The 18853-nt window shown below is 43.8% G+C and overlaps 1 protein-coding gene and 1 pseudogene across 1 annotated transcript; both read right to left on the reverse strand.

Moving 5' to 3' along the window:
- Positions 1 to 907: 907 nt before the first annotated feature.
- On the reverse strand, positions 908 to 11032 carry LOC125514034 (annotated as a pseudogene).
- Positions 11033 to 14175: 3143 nt separating this feature from the next.
- On the reverse strand, positions 14176 to 16938 carry LOC125516324. Its single transcript, XM_048681803.1, has 3 exons — positions 16904 to 16938; positions 15596 to 16710; positions 14176 to 14273 (listed from the first exon to the last, which is right to left on the reverse strand). Exons 1-3 carry the CDS (start codon positions 16936 to 16938, stop codon positions 14176 to 14178), a joined length of 1248 nt encoding a protein of 415 aa, XP_048537760.1.
- Positions 16939 to 18853: the final 1915 nt, after the last annotated feature.

The raw sequence follows: 18853 nt of genomic DNA on the forward strand, positions 1-18853 counted from the left end.
CGAACACTGGGAGGAAGGGAAACCAGATCCCATGTGCCGGTGCGCTCAAGGGCAGCAATCTCCTCTGCCATCGCAAACTGCCATTCAGGATGCACAATAGCATCTCGATAAGAAGTCGGCTCAAGAACGGTCGAAAGACCATAGCGAGAAGGATAATAGCGGTCAGGGGGCGGACAAGGCCGAGAACGAAGACCATAAGTCAGTTGAGAGGAGGAAGATGACACACCAGAAGTAGTGGGCACATCAGTAGACTCATCCACAATACGTGGACGGCGAGTATAATGAAAAGGAAAGGAGGGAAGAGGTGGAATCACTGGAGACGTAGACGGGGAATGTATCGATGAAGGTGGAGAAGGGGGAGATATTGGTGATGAAGGTGCAGAAGGTGAAGATAGCGATGATGAAGGTGGCGAGTCATGTGATGAGGGAGGAGAAGAAACCGTAGGAGAGGACGGCGTCGAATCTGCAACCGCGGGACAAAGAGTAGGAATACTGGGCACAGATGGAGGTGTATCCAGAAACGTAAGAAAAGAGATATCCTCTGTGGAAAAGGCCGAGGAGGACGGACGCAGGTAGAAGGGACGAGACTCATCAAAGGTCACATCCCGAGAAATACGCATCCGACGACTGATGGGATCCCAACACCGATAGCCCTTATGCTCATCACTGTATCCGAGAAAGACACACTCAACAGACTGAGCAGTCAGTTTGGTGCGTTCACGAGGGGCAAGCAAAACATAGCAAACGCAACCAAACAAGCGAAGCACCGAATAATCAGGAGAACGACCAGAAAGGCGCTCGAGAGGAATTCCGCCCTGTAAAGCAGCAGATGGCTGAATGTTAATGAGATGCGTGGAAGTGGTAACAGCCTCAGCCCAGAAGTGAGGCGGAAGAGAGGCAGCGATCATCATCGCGCGTGCCGTCTCAAGAAGGTGACGATGCTTGCGCTCAGCCACACCATTCTGAGCATGAGCACCAGGGCAAGAAAATTGAGGAAGAGTACCTTGCTCAGCAAGGAATCCTCGCAGTGCATGGGAGATATACTCACCAGCTGAATCTGCGCGAAAAACACGAATAGGAGTGGAAAACTGGGTTTGAACCATGGCAGCAAATTTTTTATATATAGATAAGACCTCACTACGAGAAGATATGAAATAGATCCAAGTGTACCGTGAAAAATCGTCTATAAAGATAACCTAAATTCTAAAAAGTGCAGCTGTGCGGTATAGACGTCCCGAGCACACACCTTACGCGTCGTTCGATCCAAATCGCAGCCTCCAGGTGTTGCGTGGTCGGTGCCGAAACAAACGACCCCACGACCTCACCTTCCTCAACACCCCAGCGAGATCCGCTTCGCTCCGCCTCCATCGACCTGGCCCGCCTCCAGCAATCCAAATCCTGCGTCGGAGCTCCTCCTTCCCCAACCTTCTTCTTCGACGATGTACCCCACACACCGACCGGCATCGAAGCATCCTGCGCGAGCGGACGCGCTCCCCCGCCCCAGACCGTCACCGTCGCGGCCCCGTGCCCCGCTTCTCCCTCCCGTTGTCATCCTGCGCGCCGCCGCGCCGATCCCTCGCCGGGTCGATGCATCCCGCGGCTGGGTCCTTCGATTCATGTCGGACGCAGGCCCTTGACGAAGCCGGAGCAATTGCGCAGCCATCTCCTTCGCCCCTTTTCTATCTACAGGATTGAAGCGACCACCGGAGCAAGTTCTTGGGTGGGCACCTGCAGGTAGTTCGCCTCCCTCCGGGTCAGTCGATCCAGGAGGCTGGGAGTGGAGGGAATGCGCACGACGGCTATATTCATGGCTCAAGGTCGAGGACGGGGCCAGGGGGACGGAGCGGCCGGCGGCAACTTCATCGTGGACAGGTGTGGCGGCCCGATCGAGCAGAGCAAACATCAGATCAATCATCCGGCAACGACTTCATAATCTCCATCGAACAGAACAAAGACCGGCACGTCTAGCTAGGTCGCTGCTGCTGTAGGTGCGTGTGGCGTCTAGCCCGCTACTGCTGCTGCTGTTGTATGTGTGCGTCGCATTTGAGTTGATTCTGCTTGCGTGCTACATGCAACACATGTGTGAGGTACCATCTCTCTCTGCCTCCAGCATTCATGGATCTTTGTGAAATTGACGTGTGTTTGTGCGTGGTTGATGTACATGTGTGAGACAGTCTTCTCTACTGAGATTCGACAAACTTTGGTCATTTGTCTTCTGTATTTACCTTGACACTTTCTCTAACAGTGAAACTAATTCTAGGCGGCCCATTAACACGGTACCCTCCTGTACGAACAATAATATGCAGATTAATGGTACAGGCATTTCAAGTCTGAGATCACATTGTTGGGATTTTAGTGGTGCACGGAAGCAACTTCCTTGCATAATTTGTACTAATATATAAATTTGTCTAACATTCTCCTCACTTTGCATACTTTAGTACACAATTTGGCTCTCCATGGCACCAAATTTACTTCAGAAAAATAAAGTTCATCAAAAGCAACTTCATAGATGACACTAATCAACTTGGCGGTCATGATAGCCAAGTACTGGACAACATTGAGTTGATAGGTAGTCATGATAGAGAACCTGACAACAATGTTTTTCATGTAGCATCAAAGTTGATAGATAGTCATGATAGGCAACTTCACGGACGTGATAGCCAACTTTATAATATCATTGATTTGATAGGTGGTCATGATAGACAACCCGACAACAAGATTTTTCATGTAGCATCAAATTTGATAGGTTGTCATTGTAGGCAACTTACAGGTAATGCTACGCAACTTGGTGGTCATCGTAGCCAACTTGGTGGTCATTGTAGAACATCGGGTTGATAAATGACCAAGATACATAGCCTAACCGAAAGTTGCCTATTCTAGTAAATTGATAGATAGTCATGGTAAATGACCATGAAAAACATGATAGCCAACTTTATAATATCACCGGTTTGATAGGTAGTCATGATAGACAACCTAACAACAAGGTTTTTCATGTAGTATCAAAGTTGATACATAGTCATGGTAGGCAACTTAGAGGTGATGCTAGGCAACTTGGTGGCCATCATATGCAACTCAGAAGAATATCGGGATGATAGATGACCATGATGCACAGCCTAACCGAAATTTGTCTACTCTAGTACAAAAAGTTGCCTCTATGTGGCACCGAAGTTGCCCAAGAAAAAGAAGTTCGCCGAAAGCAACTTCATAGGTGACGCTAGGCAACTTGACAAACATGCTAGCCAACATTATAACATCACTGGTTAGATAGGTCGTCATGATAGACAACCTAACACAAGGTTTTTCATGTAGTATCAAAGTTGATATATAGTCATGGTAGGCAACTTAGAGGTGATGCTATGCAACTTGGTGGTCATCCTAGACAACTTAGAAGAATATCAGAATGATAGATGACGACCATGATACACAACCTAATCGGAAGTTGTCTACTCTAGTGCAAAAAGTCGCCTCTATGTGGCACCAAAGTTGCTCAAGAAAAAAAAAGTTCGCCGAAAGCAACTTCATAGATGACGCTAGGCATCTTGACAAACATGATAGCCAACTTTATAAAATTACTGGTTTGATAGGTAGTCATGATAGACAACCTAACAACAAGGTTTTTCATGTAGCATCAAAGTTGACAAATAATCATGGTAGGCAACTTACAGGTGATGCTAGGCAACTTGGTGGTCATCATAGCCAACTCAAAAGAACATCAGGATTATAGGTGACCTTGATGCACAGCCTAACCGAAAGTTGCCTACTGTAGTATAAAAGTTGCCTCTCCGTGGCACCAAAGTTGCCTAAGAAAAAAAAGTGTGTCGAAACATATCCATATGGGATCTTGTTTTGAAGAGTTTGTCGCCAAAATCCTAACAGTGAAAACGGATCTTAATTTCGATGCTCAGTTTAAAAGTTATGACTTTTTTAAACTTTGAACACACAAAATAATTGCACATGGGACAAGATCTTTCCTTTCTTGAAATGGATTTGGTATCATATCATTAGGACAAAATCTTACCTTTTTTAGCTGTGTGCTTTGAAACGCTAGGGAGCACACGTGTGCTCCCTAGTTGTGTAATATAGTAGCAGTGACCCCCTTTTGAAGCAAAGGGAGCCGGACCCCAAACATCAGAGTGAACAAGGTCAAAAGGGTGCTCGAACATCGACTCACTATGAGGATACGGTAGTTGAATCTGCTTACCAAGCCTACAACCCATACAATCCAACGAAGCGTTACCGGACACAAACCCCAGAACACCGCGCTGAACCAAAGATGAGAGACGAGAACCACATAAATGTCCAAGACGATGATGCCACTGCTGAAAAGAGCTAGTAGATGCAGCGACAGGGGCTATGGGACTGGCAGCGGTGGCAGCGGAAGGAAGACGTAGCCAGTCCAGCTCCCAGAGACCATCAGAGCGTCGAGGGCCAGCACCAAGTAGAGCGCCCGTGCGACGATCCTGGACAGAACACGAATCAAAGTCGAGGATAACCCTACAACTAGAGTCAACAATCTGACCACCAGATATGAGTTGCATGGTAAGTCGAGGAACATGAGCGACAGAGGGAACATGAAATGAAGAAGTGGTAAGAGTGCCTCGACTAGCTACTTGGAGGGGAGTGCCATCAGCCGTAAGAACGCGAACAGGAGACTCAACAAGTTGAACGGAAGTCAAAGTGGAAGAATCATATGTCATATGAAAAGATGCTCCGGTATCAAGAATCCATGGGGATGTACCTGAATGAGTAGAAGTGGTTTCTCAATGCCAGAAGAGTCAGCCACGGAACATGCAGAACTTGTCGGTGAAGAATCCCAAGTAGCAAGCAGAGATTTCAGCTGCGCAATCCCACACGAAGACAAGGACACGGCGGAAGAGGTCGAGGTAGAAACACCTGCCGATAATAAGCGGTCTCCACCACCCGTAGAAGCCGCATGTAGAGTCGACCGAGAGTGGCGAGTCGACGTAGAGCCATACGTGGAAACCACTTGGTGAGTCGACACAGAGCGATCCCCGCCGTGCGCGGAAGCCGCGGGAGGAGTCGATGTAGAGCGGCCAACAACACCGGCGGAAGTCGCAAAATGTGTCGAAGTAGAGCGACAACCACCATCTTCAAACGGGCGAGCACCAAGCACCGAGAGAAGGCGCATGTGCGAGACAGGATCAATGTACGGAACACCGTCAAAAAACATCGAGCGGCGATGAAGAGGTGTACACGACAAAAGCATTTTACCAGTTTTTTTACTTTTTTTTCTCTCTCTTTTTTTTACTGAAAACTCCAATCCAACAGACCACGTCCGAAACCGGGCCAAAGTGTCAACAGCAGCAAAGGCCCGAAACGTGTCCCGAGTTGCCACGCACAGCATAACACACGAAGCGGCCTCGACACGAATGGAGGCGGCGGTTGACTGGTGTTCACGAACGGACGAGCGGAAGAGGCAGATGCGAAGCCTGCAGGGGTCGCCGGCGGCACTGAAGAACCAGCACGCGAAAAACGGGCGGGTCCGATGGGCGAGATGGAGCGAAGCCGGCGGCGGCCGGATAGGCAGCGGACGGCGGCCTGATCACCGGCGACGGCGGAGGGCCTTCTCGGGGGCGGCCTGGCAGGGAGGAAGGGCCGGCGCCCTGGGCGGGGTGAGCCGGATGAGGTGCTGTTTGTGCAGGGAATCAAATACCCGCGATCTCCCTAGTACTCCCAATCTTCCCTTGACCCTTGATCTCTTCTTCTCTCCCTTCGATCTGGTTGTGGCGTGGTGAAGAAAAGTGGCTAGATGTGGTAGCGTGAGAAGTGGTGGTGTTGGGGCTGGATCGAGCAGGTTGGTGCACCAGCGGACAGCCATGGGGAAGGAGGAGTGGCTGCCGGCAGGGAAGAAGACAGCGACGGCCAAGAGTACCTGTGGACGCAAGATGGGATCGGAGGAAGCACGAGTTGCGCGTGCGGAAAAAACCTAAATCTCTAATACCATGTTAGGAAAATATGCAACTTGATATTATTAGGAGGCCAAAGGCATCGTATATACATGTACAAGAGAATGCCAAGAGGCTAGAATACAAAAGGCCAAGGGCCATGCTCAATATAACTCTAATAGTGCAGCAGTACAACATTGAAGATAGATTGGTGGCAGGTGGCTGCGGCGACCTCATACCCGGCAGGCATCCTGGTTGAGGAGTGCGTCGGACTGGTAGGTGCTCCATACCCGGCAGGCGTCCTGATTGGGACCTCAGGTCTTAGATGTTTAGGTATGTCTGCGATGTCTGTTTGCTATTAGGCCTAGACTGTCATCACCCCTTCATCAATTGGATATGAGTATCGATAGTTGTTGCTTAGATGGTGGTTTTAATCTTACTGTTGTATGACTTTGTCAGGTCTTGTGAGAATAATTAATAAAGTGGCCATATGCATCGTCCAGATGCAGAGGCCGGGGGTCCTCCTCCTTTTATAAAAAAAAAAATTATAAATGCATAACCATCAAGCAGGAGACACAAATGACTGAAACATCAGACATTTTAAATGGTCATGTAGCAAACCCAATGTTGGGGATATCTCTTATCGAGAACTTATCGGTCGACCAATGATAAGGGGTAAATCGGCCAGTTTATCGGCATATCAGCCGATTTATCATCCGATTTATCTTATCGGTCAGACAAGGTGAACGATAAATCGGCCGATTTATCGGAATATCGGAAGATATCTTGAACAATGATGCAAACCAACAATGAAGTTATAGAAGTATAGTTTTTGTTAAGATCATTACAGACTATTGTATTTTAGAAAGATTTTGTTTTTATTGCATAGCGTGCTTGTTTTAATGATGCTATGGATTATATTGGGGTTATAAGTCATGAAAAAGTTAGAATACGATAGGTATTATGTAAGAATAAAATATGAATGAGTTTACAACAATACCTAAAGTTTATGATTTGTCTATTATACTAACGGATTTAACAAGGGCGATTTGTATTGAAAAGAGGTTACCCACGGTATAATTTCTGTGACATATAATTTATATTTACTAGTTAAATATATGGTCAGACTTTAACCTAAAATAAGTGGCGTGGTTCTGAAGATTCGAAAACTACTTCAAGGGATTATGAGAAACCGCGAGAGTAGCAAAACTCAGGGATCTTTCTCTAAGAATTTAAGGTGTTGTATTATTGTTATGATGCTTCTTCCACCACCTCCACCCTGCAACTCATGAGATGTTGAATACTTAAAAGGCTTCGAACTGCAGCACATTCATGAGTGATGTAACACTAAATTCTTGTTTCTTGTACAAGATTATGAAGTAATGGCTGAACTGAAGCATGAATGGTTGGCCAGAAATTGGTTTTGTTTTCCCTGAAGAATCTCTTGGTGACTTGTAGCTGCAATTGGTAAATCCGAAACAGGAAACAGAATTCGATATAATTCAAATCAAGAGAAATTTCAACTAGACTGTAAGCAGTACTGATGCATCAGGGAAGGAGCAAGCTACTACTGTTGCTGAAATGCCTGAAGAAGTTCAGATAGCAGGGGGCGTAGCTGAATTGGAGTCAAGTACTAGTCAGCAGGCAACCAAGTTGAATGGGCTTGCAGGCTGTGAATGGGTTTTGTGAACCTTGTAATCATCTTTTCCTTTATCCCATCTGCTGGCTGTAGCAGGGGATTCATCGACCAACTATGTAACATGCTAAGATAATAGTTCTTCCTGCCCATCCACCTTACATCACAGAGTCAAGCATCAGCCCAAGCAAATCCACGAGTCGCTAACCAGGCATGCAACTTGACTAATGTCTGCTGGTCCCAGATAAAAATATACAAGACTTCACACGACAAGTCTCAGCATCAACCACATTGCATGCCACCGGCATACATAATAGAAGAAACTACATACAAGAGCAATCTCAGCATCAACCACATCGCATGCCACCGGCATACATAAAATAGAAGAAACTACAGACACACAGTTTGAAGAACTTCAGTACACCAACTAGCCATGGCTGCATCTCAGCAACATAGAAGACCTTCCCTACGCCAACTAGCCATGGCTGCATCTCAGCAACCCGACTTTAACTCTTAATACCTGCAGAACAATCAATGTCATCCCAGTCAAACAAATTTGTAATGCTCTCTCACAACAAAACAAATTTGGTATGATCCCCAAAAATAAGCATTAACTTTGCCGTACTGCAGATTAAACAGAAAATGTCCAAAGCTGAATCATCCCAGTACACAAGCTAATACTACAAACGGAGAACAACAATAAGGGAACATTTAGTTTGTACTGGCACCTATATGCTTACATGTTTTCAAGATTCTTGCTACATAACTACGTACAATCACAGTTCAAACTAAGAGATCGGTGACTCACCGCCTATCATCTGAGGCAAAAAAACTGAACTTCCAAGATTGTCAAGTAATTCCAGATTTACTTTTGTGTGCAAGCCATATGTAATGCTCAGACAAAGGACAAATGGCTTGTATCTCTACCCAAAGGCATGCTTCGTGAAAATGTATCAAGGATAGTAAATGAAGCCAAATATACCGCTAGGTCCAAAAAAGAATGGTAAAATTGTTTACATGTTCAGAGAAAATGCATTTATCCAGAATTATTGTCGAGTGAGTTTTGTGCCAGTTATGACCATAAAGCCAAAATAAAATATGCACGGCTTGGAAAACCAGAGTTCCATAACAAGTATTACATAGTACTACGTGAAATTAATGAACTAGTACTACTCGTTGATAAAAATTAGAACATGGTATTATGAATTGATGATTTCTATGAAGATCAATCAAGTTAAATTTTAAACTTGCAAGGAAAAAAATAATGAATAAGAAAACATAACAAGCTTTAAGCCGCCTCGAGACGTTCCGATTTCTTAATTACTTCAGATGGTTTCACTACTGCAGCTATTGCCACTTTCCAATTTTTGGTACACCTCTGATGAAAAGATCATTACAAACACATAATTGTATTTAGCCTTTAGCAATGGCCAGGGATCAAAGCAATATTTGTATTCCTTGTTCTAGCTTTAATGGAGCTCTATAATAACAAGAAATTAGATAACCATAAGATGATCAGATCAACAGAGGAACAAATAAGACAACATATTTTTATGTATCTAGCTCAATCCTAATAAAAGGAACAACGTTACCGCAATAGCGTACCAAAAGTAACTGGAACGAATACGAGCAAAACAAACTAAATGGACTTTTTTGCTTGTGCAATGTAGATAGGGCGTATTACCTGCAGTATAGAAATTCCTGTAGGGATAAAAGGTGTCAAGACATATGTTGTTTCTTTTAACAATATGTTTGATCTGCATCGAGTCAACTTGGAGTGTGAAGTTGCCGGTTATAGTAGTGAGAACAATCACATTTGCGTCCTCATCATACCCGACGAAAAGTGCAGAATCCATTCTCCTTGGAACCGTACCCTCGAGTGGAATGGTTTTCTGCAGCAGCACCCATTCGAAAACACCATAGCTGTTAGATTTCCTCTCCCATAATTTGATAGTCAGGTCCAACAAAATAGCAAGGCCTAGTCCATCATTCTCCATCCGTAAGAGCTGAAAATACCAGTCGTCGGTACCATGGTTTTCTACCGGCTTTTCGATCAGACAAAGACTTTGCATTTTGAAATCAAACACAAGGACATCACCTCCAGAAATCAACAAGCAAAGTGCATTCCCGACAAGGGTGCTGGGCCTTCTTAACCTAGACACTCCAGCTGTTATCGTCATCGTCGAGAAAATATCTCCCCAAACACCAGACGCCGAGTCGTAGACAGAACAAAATGCCGGTGTATTGTACTCAGCGCAAACCAAAACCAATTTAAACGGGCTCGAGAAACAATCTCCGTGGACATGCCCATCTTCGGCATCGACGCACAATACAGTGCCATGCCAGCCACAGTAACTCCCCATTGAGGCACTGTTGAACCCTGGTGGAAAAGCCATGATGCGCTCTTCACCGGTGAGGGGATCTCACACGACAGTCTCGCCCTTATGCATGCTGATTAGGAGAGAGAGGCCATGGCGGCAGCCCATGTATGCTTCATCTTCCTGGTAGGGTATTCTGCTCTTGGGCAGGGAGAAGCGGGCAGCAGGGATGCGGTCAGGTGAGTCCATGGCAGGAATGAAGTTTTTAGCATACCCTCTGAAGAAGCCGAGCAGAGGAGGTTTCTGGAGGTGCTTGCGGAAGCGTTTGCGGAAGTGGGGGTCGGAGAGGATGCTGCCCCAGCGCTTGCATACGGCGGACGCGCGGGGCAGTAAGGACGGCTTGGGAGGGAGGCGGACGAAGATCTCGATTAGGAGGTTGTCATCGCGGAGCACCTCAGACACCGGGCCGGCCAGCAGTACAGAACGGCGCAGGCTACTGACATCCACATGCGGCGAGCTAGGAATGGGATCAGCCCTGGCATGAAAGGAAATGTAATCAATGGACACACATATGCACATCGGGGCAGTTGCAAATTAAACATCCAACACACATATGCACATCCATCCTGCATATATAGCATGGCATAAGGCAAGTAATAATGAATCTGGTGGTTTCTCCCATTATCTTATCCCACACAAATATGCACATCCATCCTGCATATATAGCATACACAAAGCGAGAGGAATTGGATTGGGAATCTTACTCTTGGCCTTGGGGAACCTCAGCAGCAGCATCCATCAGAAGCACCTATCTCTCCACAGCTGCAGCAGGGGAGGATTGTTAGGGTTTGATTAGGAGGGGGAAATCTAGCTAGGGTTTACTTTTACTACTAGGGAAAAATTAAGAAGAGAAAAGAAGAACGGAGTTACTAGTTTAGATGGAGAGGGAGAGGAACGAGTAGATTGGGTTGCCAGACCTCGAATCGCCAGTGGGTGGCTGTCGGAGACGGGGCGGTGGGGTGAGGTCGCCGGCGGCTCCGCTCCTCCTTTCTCCGCTCCGCAGCTTTTTTTTTAGAAACTTCTCCGGTCCGCAGCTGAGAGTGGGAGTGGGGAACGACCACTATAGTAAGCATAATTTCTTTTTTTTATTTTGTGAGATTATTTCATTTTTGGAAACCATGGTTTTAGGAAAATCATGATGTTTGTTGAAGCATAAATATTTTTCTTTCCATTTTTTATTTTGTGATACCCGATTTTAAAAAAACATGAATATCCTTATATTTCTAAATTTTCTTTTTTTTTATTTTACTACACTTTCTTGTAATATATTTCAACGAGTTGTTTTTGCACAGTTTATATTTCTCAAAAATACCCCCCCCCCTATTTCTTTCAATTTTGTAAAATTTATAAATCCCATTTTGATCATTGTTTGACCAAATAACTTGACTTTAAGAACTATTTTTTAGTTTCTTCATTTATTTTTATTTTTTTAACACAAGAAGGCGCCAAGCGCCAAGATATCATTCATCTCAAAAGCATAGTACAACGTGTATTACATATCCCTGGAGTTGAAAGTTATGAAGATAAAGCAAAGTTGGGCAAAGAGAATTGCTTTGAGAGGAATGAGTACAGCACTACAGCTAAGGACAGAGTCTACTCTTGAGTTGAGAACCTGATGAGCACAATCATGAGCTATTCCATTGATGTTCCTGTCAATATGGTAAACAACAGTCTGGACAGAAGAAGTTTCCTGAAGAAAATTGCTAATTGGAGTGCGACACCTCCAGTTGATCGAGTCGTCATTGATGTTCCTGTAAGCAGCCATATTCTTTATATGCCAAGCATGTTATTATGATTCTTCCAATTGATCTACCACCAACACAGCAAGATTCACGAACTACTTAACCAGTACAGAGTTTCAATTACTTTACTTAAATTCTTGTTTTTTGTGTAGTATTATGTTGTAGTGAACTAATTGACCAATACACAGCAGTACTATGAGTGAATTGATCTCTTTTCTATTTTGCGATGGAGACTGAATTGAGCTATTCAACTTATGCCGTTGAGGACTGCATGAACAAGAAAAAAAAGCAATCTACAAGGTCAGGTCGAGTGCAGGACACAGCATTGTGAATGTGATGTCTGTGTACTGCAAGGAAATTGATCATGGAGCAGGGCCTGATTCAAAGGTCAAAACGTATAGAACCACACTGTGTCAAAGAGAACTGAAACCGTGCTAAAAATGCTAAACATCACGGCCAAACATTTTGATTTTGACAGCAGCAACGATCTAAGGCAGCATTTTCCTTATGCGCACGTAGCCCCAGGTGAGAAGATGAACGTCGCCATGGCAGTCACGAGTTAGCTCTCTCGCCAGGCCGCTGCTTTTCCTGGAGGACCGACTTATTGGACACATGTCGGAAATGGCAAGTCCATGATCTGGAAGATATCTTCAGTTTACACTGGACAAGAAGAATCTCTATTGACAGATCCAGAATAGGACTAGCATTTAAGAAAAAAATCAGTAATTTTCTTCAGTCAAACAAAGTTCAGGCAAAAACTCAAATGCTCATTTTGACTTGCCTCCTCCAAGAAAGAGCCAAGTGAGTCTCAATCAACCAGGCAAACATCTCCTCTGTGTATCTTGGCCTTGCAACCAAGAAATCCAACTAAAGTTAATAAGCATGAAAACAAGTTATTGGTGACAAATATACAGACACCGACCGAACCATATAAGCGCATAAGCATCAAGCAGGAGACACAAATTACTGAAGCATCAGAGGTTTTAAACATTCTTAGTTTCTTTTAAGTAGGCACTGGGGCTATGGGTGTTCTCTACTAGGCAGTAAAACTGGGCATATACAAGCATGGTCTGCCTCTGCTGCAAGAGGTGATGTGACTTGTGAGAAAGCATTATCACAGTTAGATCACTACCAAGACTCACGGTTAGGGGACTTCACAAAGAAACTCTGTAAAGTTAATCCAGAAAATCAATTGAAGTTAACAAGCATAACAAGTTATCGGTGACGAATATCCAGACACGGAAATATATGTGTATAAGCATCAAGCAGGAGATACTTTTCAAAATACAGAAACATAAGAGGGGCTACTGGGTCATATAGCAAACCAATAATGAAGGTTAAACAATCTTAGTTTATCTGAAACTAGGCAGTAAAACTGGGCATATATAAGCACTGTCTGCCTCTGCTGCAAGTGGTGATGTGAGAAAGCATTACCACAGTTAGATCACTAGCAAGACTCACAAGGTCAACTGCAGATAGTTTTAGGGACTTCACATTTAGGGACTTCACAAAGAAACTGTTTAAAGTGCCAGAGCCCACTGCTTCTTGTCCATCCACCTTGCTGGTACCTCACATCACAGAGCCAAGCACTAACCGAACCAACTCCACAAGTCACTGGTCAGGCACGCAAATTGACTGATGTCTGCTGATCTTAGACAATATACAAGAGTAAGAGTTCGCACGGTTAAATCCGACAAATTCCCCTTAATAGGCCACACCACATAATAAAAGTAGAACAACCTACATACTACACAGAGGAGATATCTCATCCTCAACCACTTCACATGACACAGCTTACATAGCGGAAGAACCTACATACTACATAGCAGGATGTTTTGAGCGTCGACTGCATTAAAACAGAAGAACTTCCAATGTTATACAAGTAAAACAAATTGCTAATACTCTCCGACAGAAAAGCCAAATTTTGTATGATCCCCCAAAATAAACATTGACTTTCCCGTAGGTCAAATTATACAAAAAAATATATCCAAAAGAGAATCATCCAGTGTGTTTTTCTTTTGACCTGCTCATCCAGTGTTATTAGACAAACTAACCCTACAACCGGAAAACAGCAAAAGAGAATATTTAGTTTGTACTGGCACCCATTTGTTGACATATTTTAAAGATTCTTGCTATGTAAGTATATAACTACATATGATCGAGTTAGAAACTAAAAGATCAGTGACTTGATGCCTATCATCTGAGGTAAAAAAACTGAACTTCCAAGATTTTCAACGCAGTCCAGATTTACTTTCTGTGCCAAACCCATGTGAGAGGCTCAGAGTACAAAGCAAAACTTTCTGGTATCTCTACTCAAAGGTATGCTTTTTTTTCAAATATAAAAATCAACAATGCACAGAATTCCTTGACATTCAATCACTGAATATGGCCTTCCACCTCCCCTTATTAATGCAGGAGGTCCGAGAGATTCAGAACAACACTGCCACACAGCAACTCAACGAAGATGATAGTGGCCAATTAATGGATATATTTTTGGGGGCTCCAAATACACCTCACAAAAATACTACCAATTCTATTTCAAAGATGTCGAGGCCCACTGCACCTTCAAGTGGATCTGCAATTCCAAATGTCTTTGCTTGGCTGCTCTTGTCTGATCGATTGAACACATACAACATGCGAAGCAGATGCCACTACATCACTTGACCAGGTGTTGAAAAAAAATGTTAACTGCATCATCTGCGAGCTTCAGACTGAAGAAACCCTTGTGCATCTATTTTCTCATATCCTTCTGCCAGACAATGTTGGGCCTCTCTGAATATCAACTGGGTGCCTGATGGAGATAGATTTAACTGGTTAACTGCTGCCAAACAGGCCTGGGGCAGACCCATGTTCATGGAGGTGTTTACTGTAGCTGTTTGGTCTTTGTGGAAATACCAAAACAAAATGGTCTCCTAAAGAATTCCCCACTCTCACAGATCATGGCTGTCTAGATTTAATCAAGACTTTTGCATTGTTGAGATATAGAGCGAAGCCTGAGCTTGAGGATTTCATAACCTCCCTGGTGCAGCAAATTACCTAAAAACCTTGCATTAGTATCTTCTCTTTTGGTTAGGGTCAAAGACCCTGTACCTTGTACATATCATGTAACTTTAATTTTGTTTTATTAATATAAGACTGTAGGAACCTCTCCTACAGTCCTTTTACAGTTCAAAAATGAATAGACAATGCAGCATTACGTAAATTAAGTAGCCAAGCAAAAAATATATACCAAAAGATAAATTTACCTAAGTTTTTCGACCAAGATAGCACGTTAGAGATCTTGTGTGATCACTGTTTCAGATCCACTCCTTTCCACCCAACTCCCTTGACTACAAGCAAAAGAAGCCCAGAAACAAATGAAAATAAAGAGAAGTTGAGTCAAGGAACAAGGCATATGTGCAAACTACTATATACTCATGTAACTAGAGTATGGGAAACTAGCTTTTGTGGCAAGGATAGTAAACAAAGCCACATCTATTGCCAGGTCCAGAAAATAAATGGTGGGACTTATACCAGTTATTGACTAATATACCAAAACAATATATGCACGGATTGGGAAACATGAGTTACAAAACAAGCATTGCATAGTACTATGTGAAGTTAATGAATTAGTACTACGTTTGGATAAAAATTAAAGTGCATGTATTACTAATTGATGATTATCACTCACCAAAGAAACTAATTGATGATTAGTATATCAAGATAAATTTTTAATCTTGCAAGGAAACATAGTGAACGAGACAACCTAACAAGCTTTAAGCTTCTAGATGTGCCAAGTGGTAAACCATTCACATAGCAAATGGTTTCACTATATTCTCTTACTGCAGTTGTTGCCGGTTTCCAATTGTTAGAAACCCTCTGATGAAAATATCATTATGAGCACAAAATCATAGTTAGCATTAAGCTTGTGCAATGTAGACAGAGAGATATTACCTGCAGTAAAGAAATTTGTGTTTCTCTTAACAATATGTTTAATCTGCATGGAGTCAAGTCTGAGAGTGAAATTTCCTGCCGGCATAGTGAGAACAATCATATTTGTGTCCTCATCGTAACCGACGAAAAATAAAGAATGCATTCTCCTTGGAAACACCCCCTCCAGTGGAATGGTTTTCTCCAGCAACACCCATTCGGCAACGCCATCACAGTTAGATTTCCTGCCCCATAATTGGATGGTCAGGTCCAACAAAACGGCGAGGCCAAGTCCACCATCCTCCATACGTAAGAGCTGAAAACACCCGTCGGTAATATTGTAGTATGCCGGCTTCTCAATGAAATTGAGGTTCTGAATTTCGAAATCAAACACAAGGATATCACCTCTAGAAATCAACCAGCAAAGTGCATTCCCGACTAAGATGCTGGGCCTTAACACAGAAATTATACGTGATATCACGGTTGAGAAAACACCTCCCAAAACACCAGACGCCGAGTCGTAGACAGAATAGAATGCCTGTGTATTGTATCCACCGCAGTAGACCAAAACCAACTTAAACGGGCTCAAGAAGCAATCTCCATGCACATGCCCATCTTCGGCATCAGCACACAACACAGCGCCATGCCACATACAGAAACTCTCCATAAAGGCGTCGTCGAGTCCTGGTGGAAAAGCCACAATGTGATGTCGGCCGGTGAGTGGGTCCCACACAACGGTCTTGCGCTCATGCTTATTGATTACGACAGCGAGGCCATGCCGGCAGCCCATGTATTCTCCGTGGTCGCTGCGGGGTGTGCTGCTCCTGGGCAGGGAGAAGCTCGCGGCAGGGACACGGTTCGGCGGGTCCATAACGGGAGCAAAGCGGTTGGCATAGCCTTGGAAGAAGCCAAGCAGAGGAGGCTTCATGTGGTGCTTAAGGAAGCGTTTGCGGAAGTGGGGGTCGGAGAGGATGCTGCCCCAGCGCTTGCATACCATGGACGCACGGGGGAGTGAGGACGGCTTGGGAGGGAGGCGGGCGAGGATCTCGATTAGGAGGTTGTCGTCATCGAGCACCTTGTGCACGGGGCCGGCCAGCGGCACAGAACGGCGCAGCCCCCTGCCGTCCACACGCAGCGAGCTGGGAATGGGATCGGCCCTGTCATGAAAAAGAAGTGCAATCAATGGACACACACATGCACATCAGGGCAGTTGCAAGTAAAACATCCATGATCGATACAATAGCATAGCCTACGACAAGTAATAATGAATCAACTGGTTTCTCCCATTATCTTATCCCACACATCTATCCATAACTGGATTGGGAATCTTACCCTTGGCCTTGGGGAACCTCTGCAGAGGGATCCATCAGCTGCATCAGAGGAGGATTGTTAGGGTTTGATTAGGAGGGGAGAAATTAAGAAGAAGAAAAAAGGAACAGCTGGTAGTAGATAAGATGGAGAAGGGCTAACCTCCGATCGGATCGCCGGGGCGGCAGGGTGAGGTCGCCGGCGGCTCCGGTCCGCGGCTGAGAGTGGAGACGGACTGTAGGAAGCACGGTTGCAGCAGCCTAGCCTGCCCTGTAACGTTGGCCCATCCAAGCCCAGCCCAATCTGTCAATCAATTAGAAAATTTCTTACTCTTGTCTAAAACAAGATAATCTTCTTACTCTTGCCACCCCTCAAAAAAAAGTCTTGCCGAAAAAAAAACAATCTTCTTACACACACTAAGTACTCCCTCCGTCCCAAAATTCTTGTCTTAAATTTGTCTAGATACGGTCAAGTCACATTTTAGTATTAGATACATCCGTATCTAGACAAATCTAAGACAAGAATTTCAGGACGGAGGGAGTAGTAAGTACCCCCAAGAAAAAGATGCCTCACAAAAAACCACTGAGAATTTGTTTTGGAAAAAGACCGATGACTATCTGAAGGTCCCTGAAAAAAATCCAAGAGTCAGACCATTTTCTCCTCGACAGTGTCGTTATGGAAAACCATGGTTTTTTAGGAAAGACATTTTTATATGAGATAGTTTATTTATTTTATTTTGTGAGATAATTTCATTTTTGAACACCATGGTTTTTAGGAAAATCATGATGTTCGGTAAAGCAAAAGCAAAAATATTTTCTTTCCAATTTTTTAATATTTTGTGATACATCCTTGTAATTCTGAAAAGAAAAATCATGCACATCCTTATATTTTCTAAATTTATGTTTTCTCTTGTTTTGCTACACTCTCTCGTAATATATTTCAAGGCGTTGTTTTTACACAATTTATATTTCTCAAAATTACCCCTCCCCCTGTTTCTTTCAATTTTGCCAAATTTATAAATCCTATTTTTATTGTTGATTCACCAAATAACTTGACTTTCGGAACCATTCTTTAATTTCTTTATATCTGCCAAGCATGTTATAATGCTTCTTCCAGTTCATCTACCATCAACACAGCAAGTTCTTGTTTTCTGTGCAGAGCTAACTACTTAACCAGTACAGAGTTTCAACTACTTTACTTAACTTCTTGTTTTCTGTGCAGTAATGAACTAATCGACCAATACACAGTAGTACTATGAGTGAACTGATTATTATTTTTCCTTTTTGCGATGGAGACTGAACTGAGCTACTCAACATATGCTCATGAACAAGAAAAAAAGTAATCCACAAGGTCAGGTCAAGTGCAGGACACAACATTGTGAGTGATTTCTATGTACTGCAAGCAAATGGAGCATGGAGCAAGGCCTGATTCAAAGGTTAAAATGTATAGAACTGAAACTGTGCACAACACTCTTTCGATTAAGAGCCAAGCCACAAAACTCTTTGAAGTTCAAACAAAAACTGACAACATTTTTCTGATTTGCCTCCAAGAAAGAGCCGAGTCAGTCTCACCCAACTAGGCAAACATCTCCTCTCTGTGTCTCAGCCTTGCAATCCAGAAACCCAATTAAAGTTAATAACAATGACAAGTTACCGGTGGCGAATATGAGTGTCATATCAGTGGATACTTTTGAAATTACTGAAAACAAGAGAGGTGCTTAAGGGTCATGTAGCAACCCAACAATGAAGGTTAAACATTCTTCAATTCTTTCATTGAAGTATAGGCAACTGGGGCACATACAAGCATTGTCTGCCTCTGTTGCAAGTGGTGATGTGAGCAGCATTATTGCAGTTAGATCACTAGCAAGACTCGCAGTTAGGGACTTCACAAAGAAACTCTGTAAAGTGCCAGAGCCTACTGCTCATTGTCCATCCACCTTGCTAGTACCTCGCATCACAGAGCAAAGCATTAACC

Source organism: Triticum urartu, chromosome 6, assembly GCF_003073215.2.
Source record: "Triticum urartu cultivar G1812 chromosome 6, Tu2.1, whole genome shotgun sequence".
NCBI lineage: Eukaryota > Viridiplantae > Streptophyta > Magnoliopsida > Poales > Poaceae > Triticum > Triticum urartu.

What these genes read in the sequence shown, in the direction of transcription:
- LOC125516324 (XM_048681803.1), bottom strand. Translation starts at nt 16,938, where the DNA reads ATGGATCCCTCTGCAGAGGTTCCCCAAGGCCAAGG. An exon ending in GAGGTTCCCCAAGGCCAAGG is followed by an intron (nt 16,711 to 16,903) that starts GTAAGATTCCCA and finishes TCCCATTCCCAG; the next exon opens with CTCGCTGCGTGTGGACGGCA. An exon ending in CACAAATTTCTTTACTGCAG is followed by an intron (nt 14,274 to 15,595) that starts GTAATATCTCTC and finishes TCAATCGATCAG; the next exon opens with ACAAGAGCAGCCAAGCAAAG.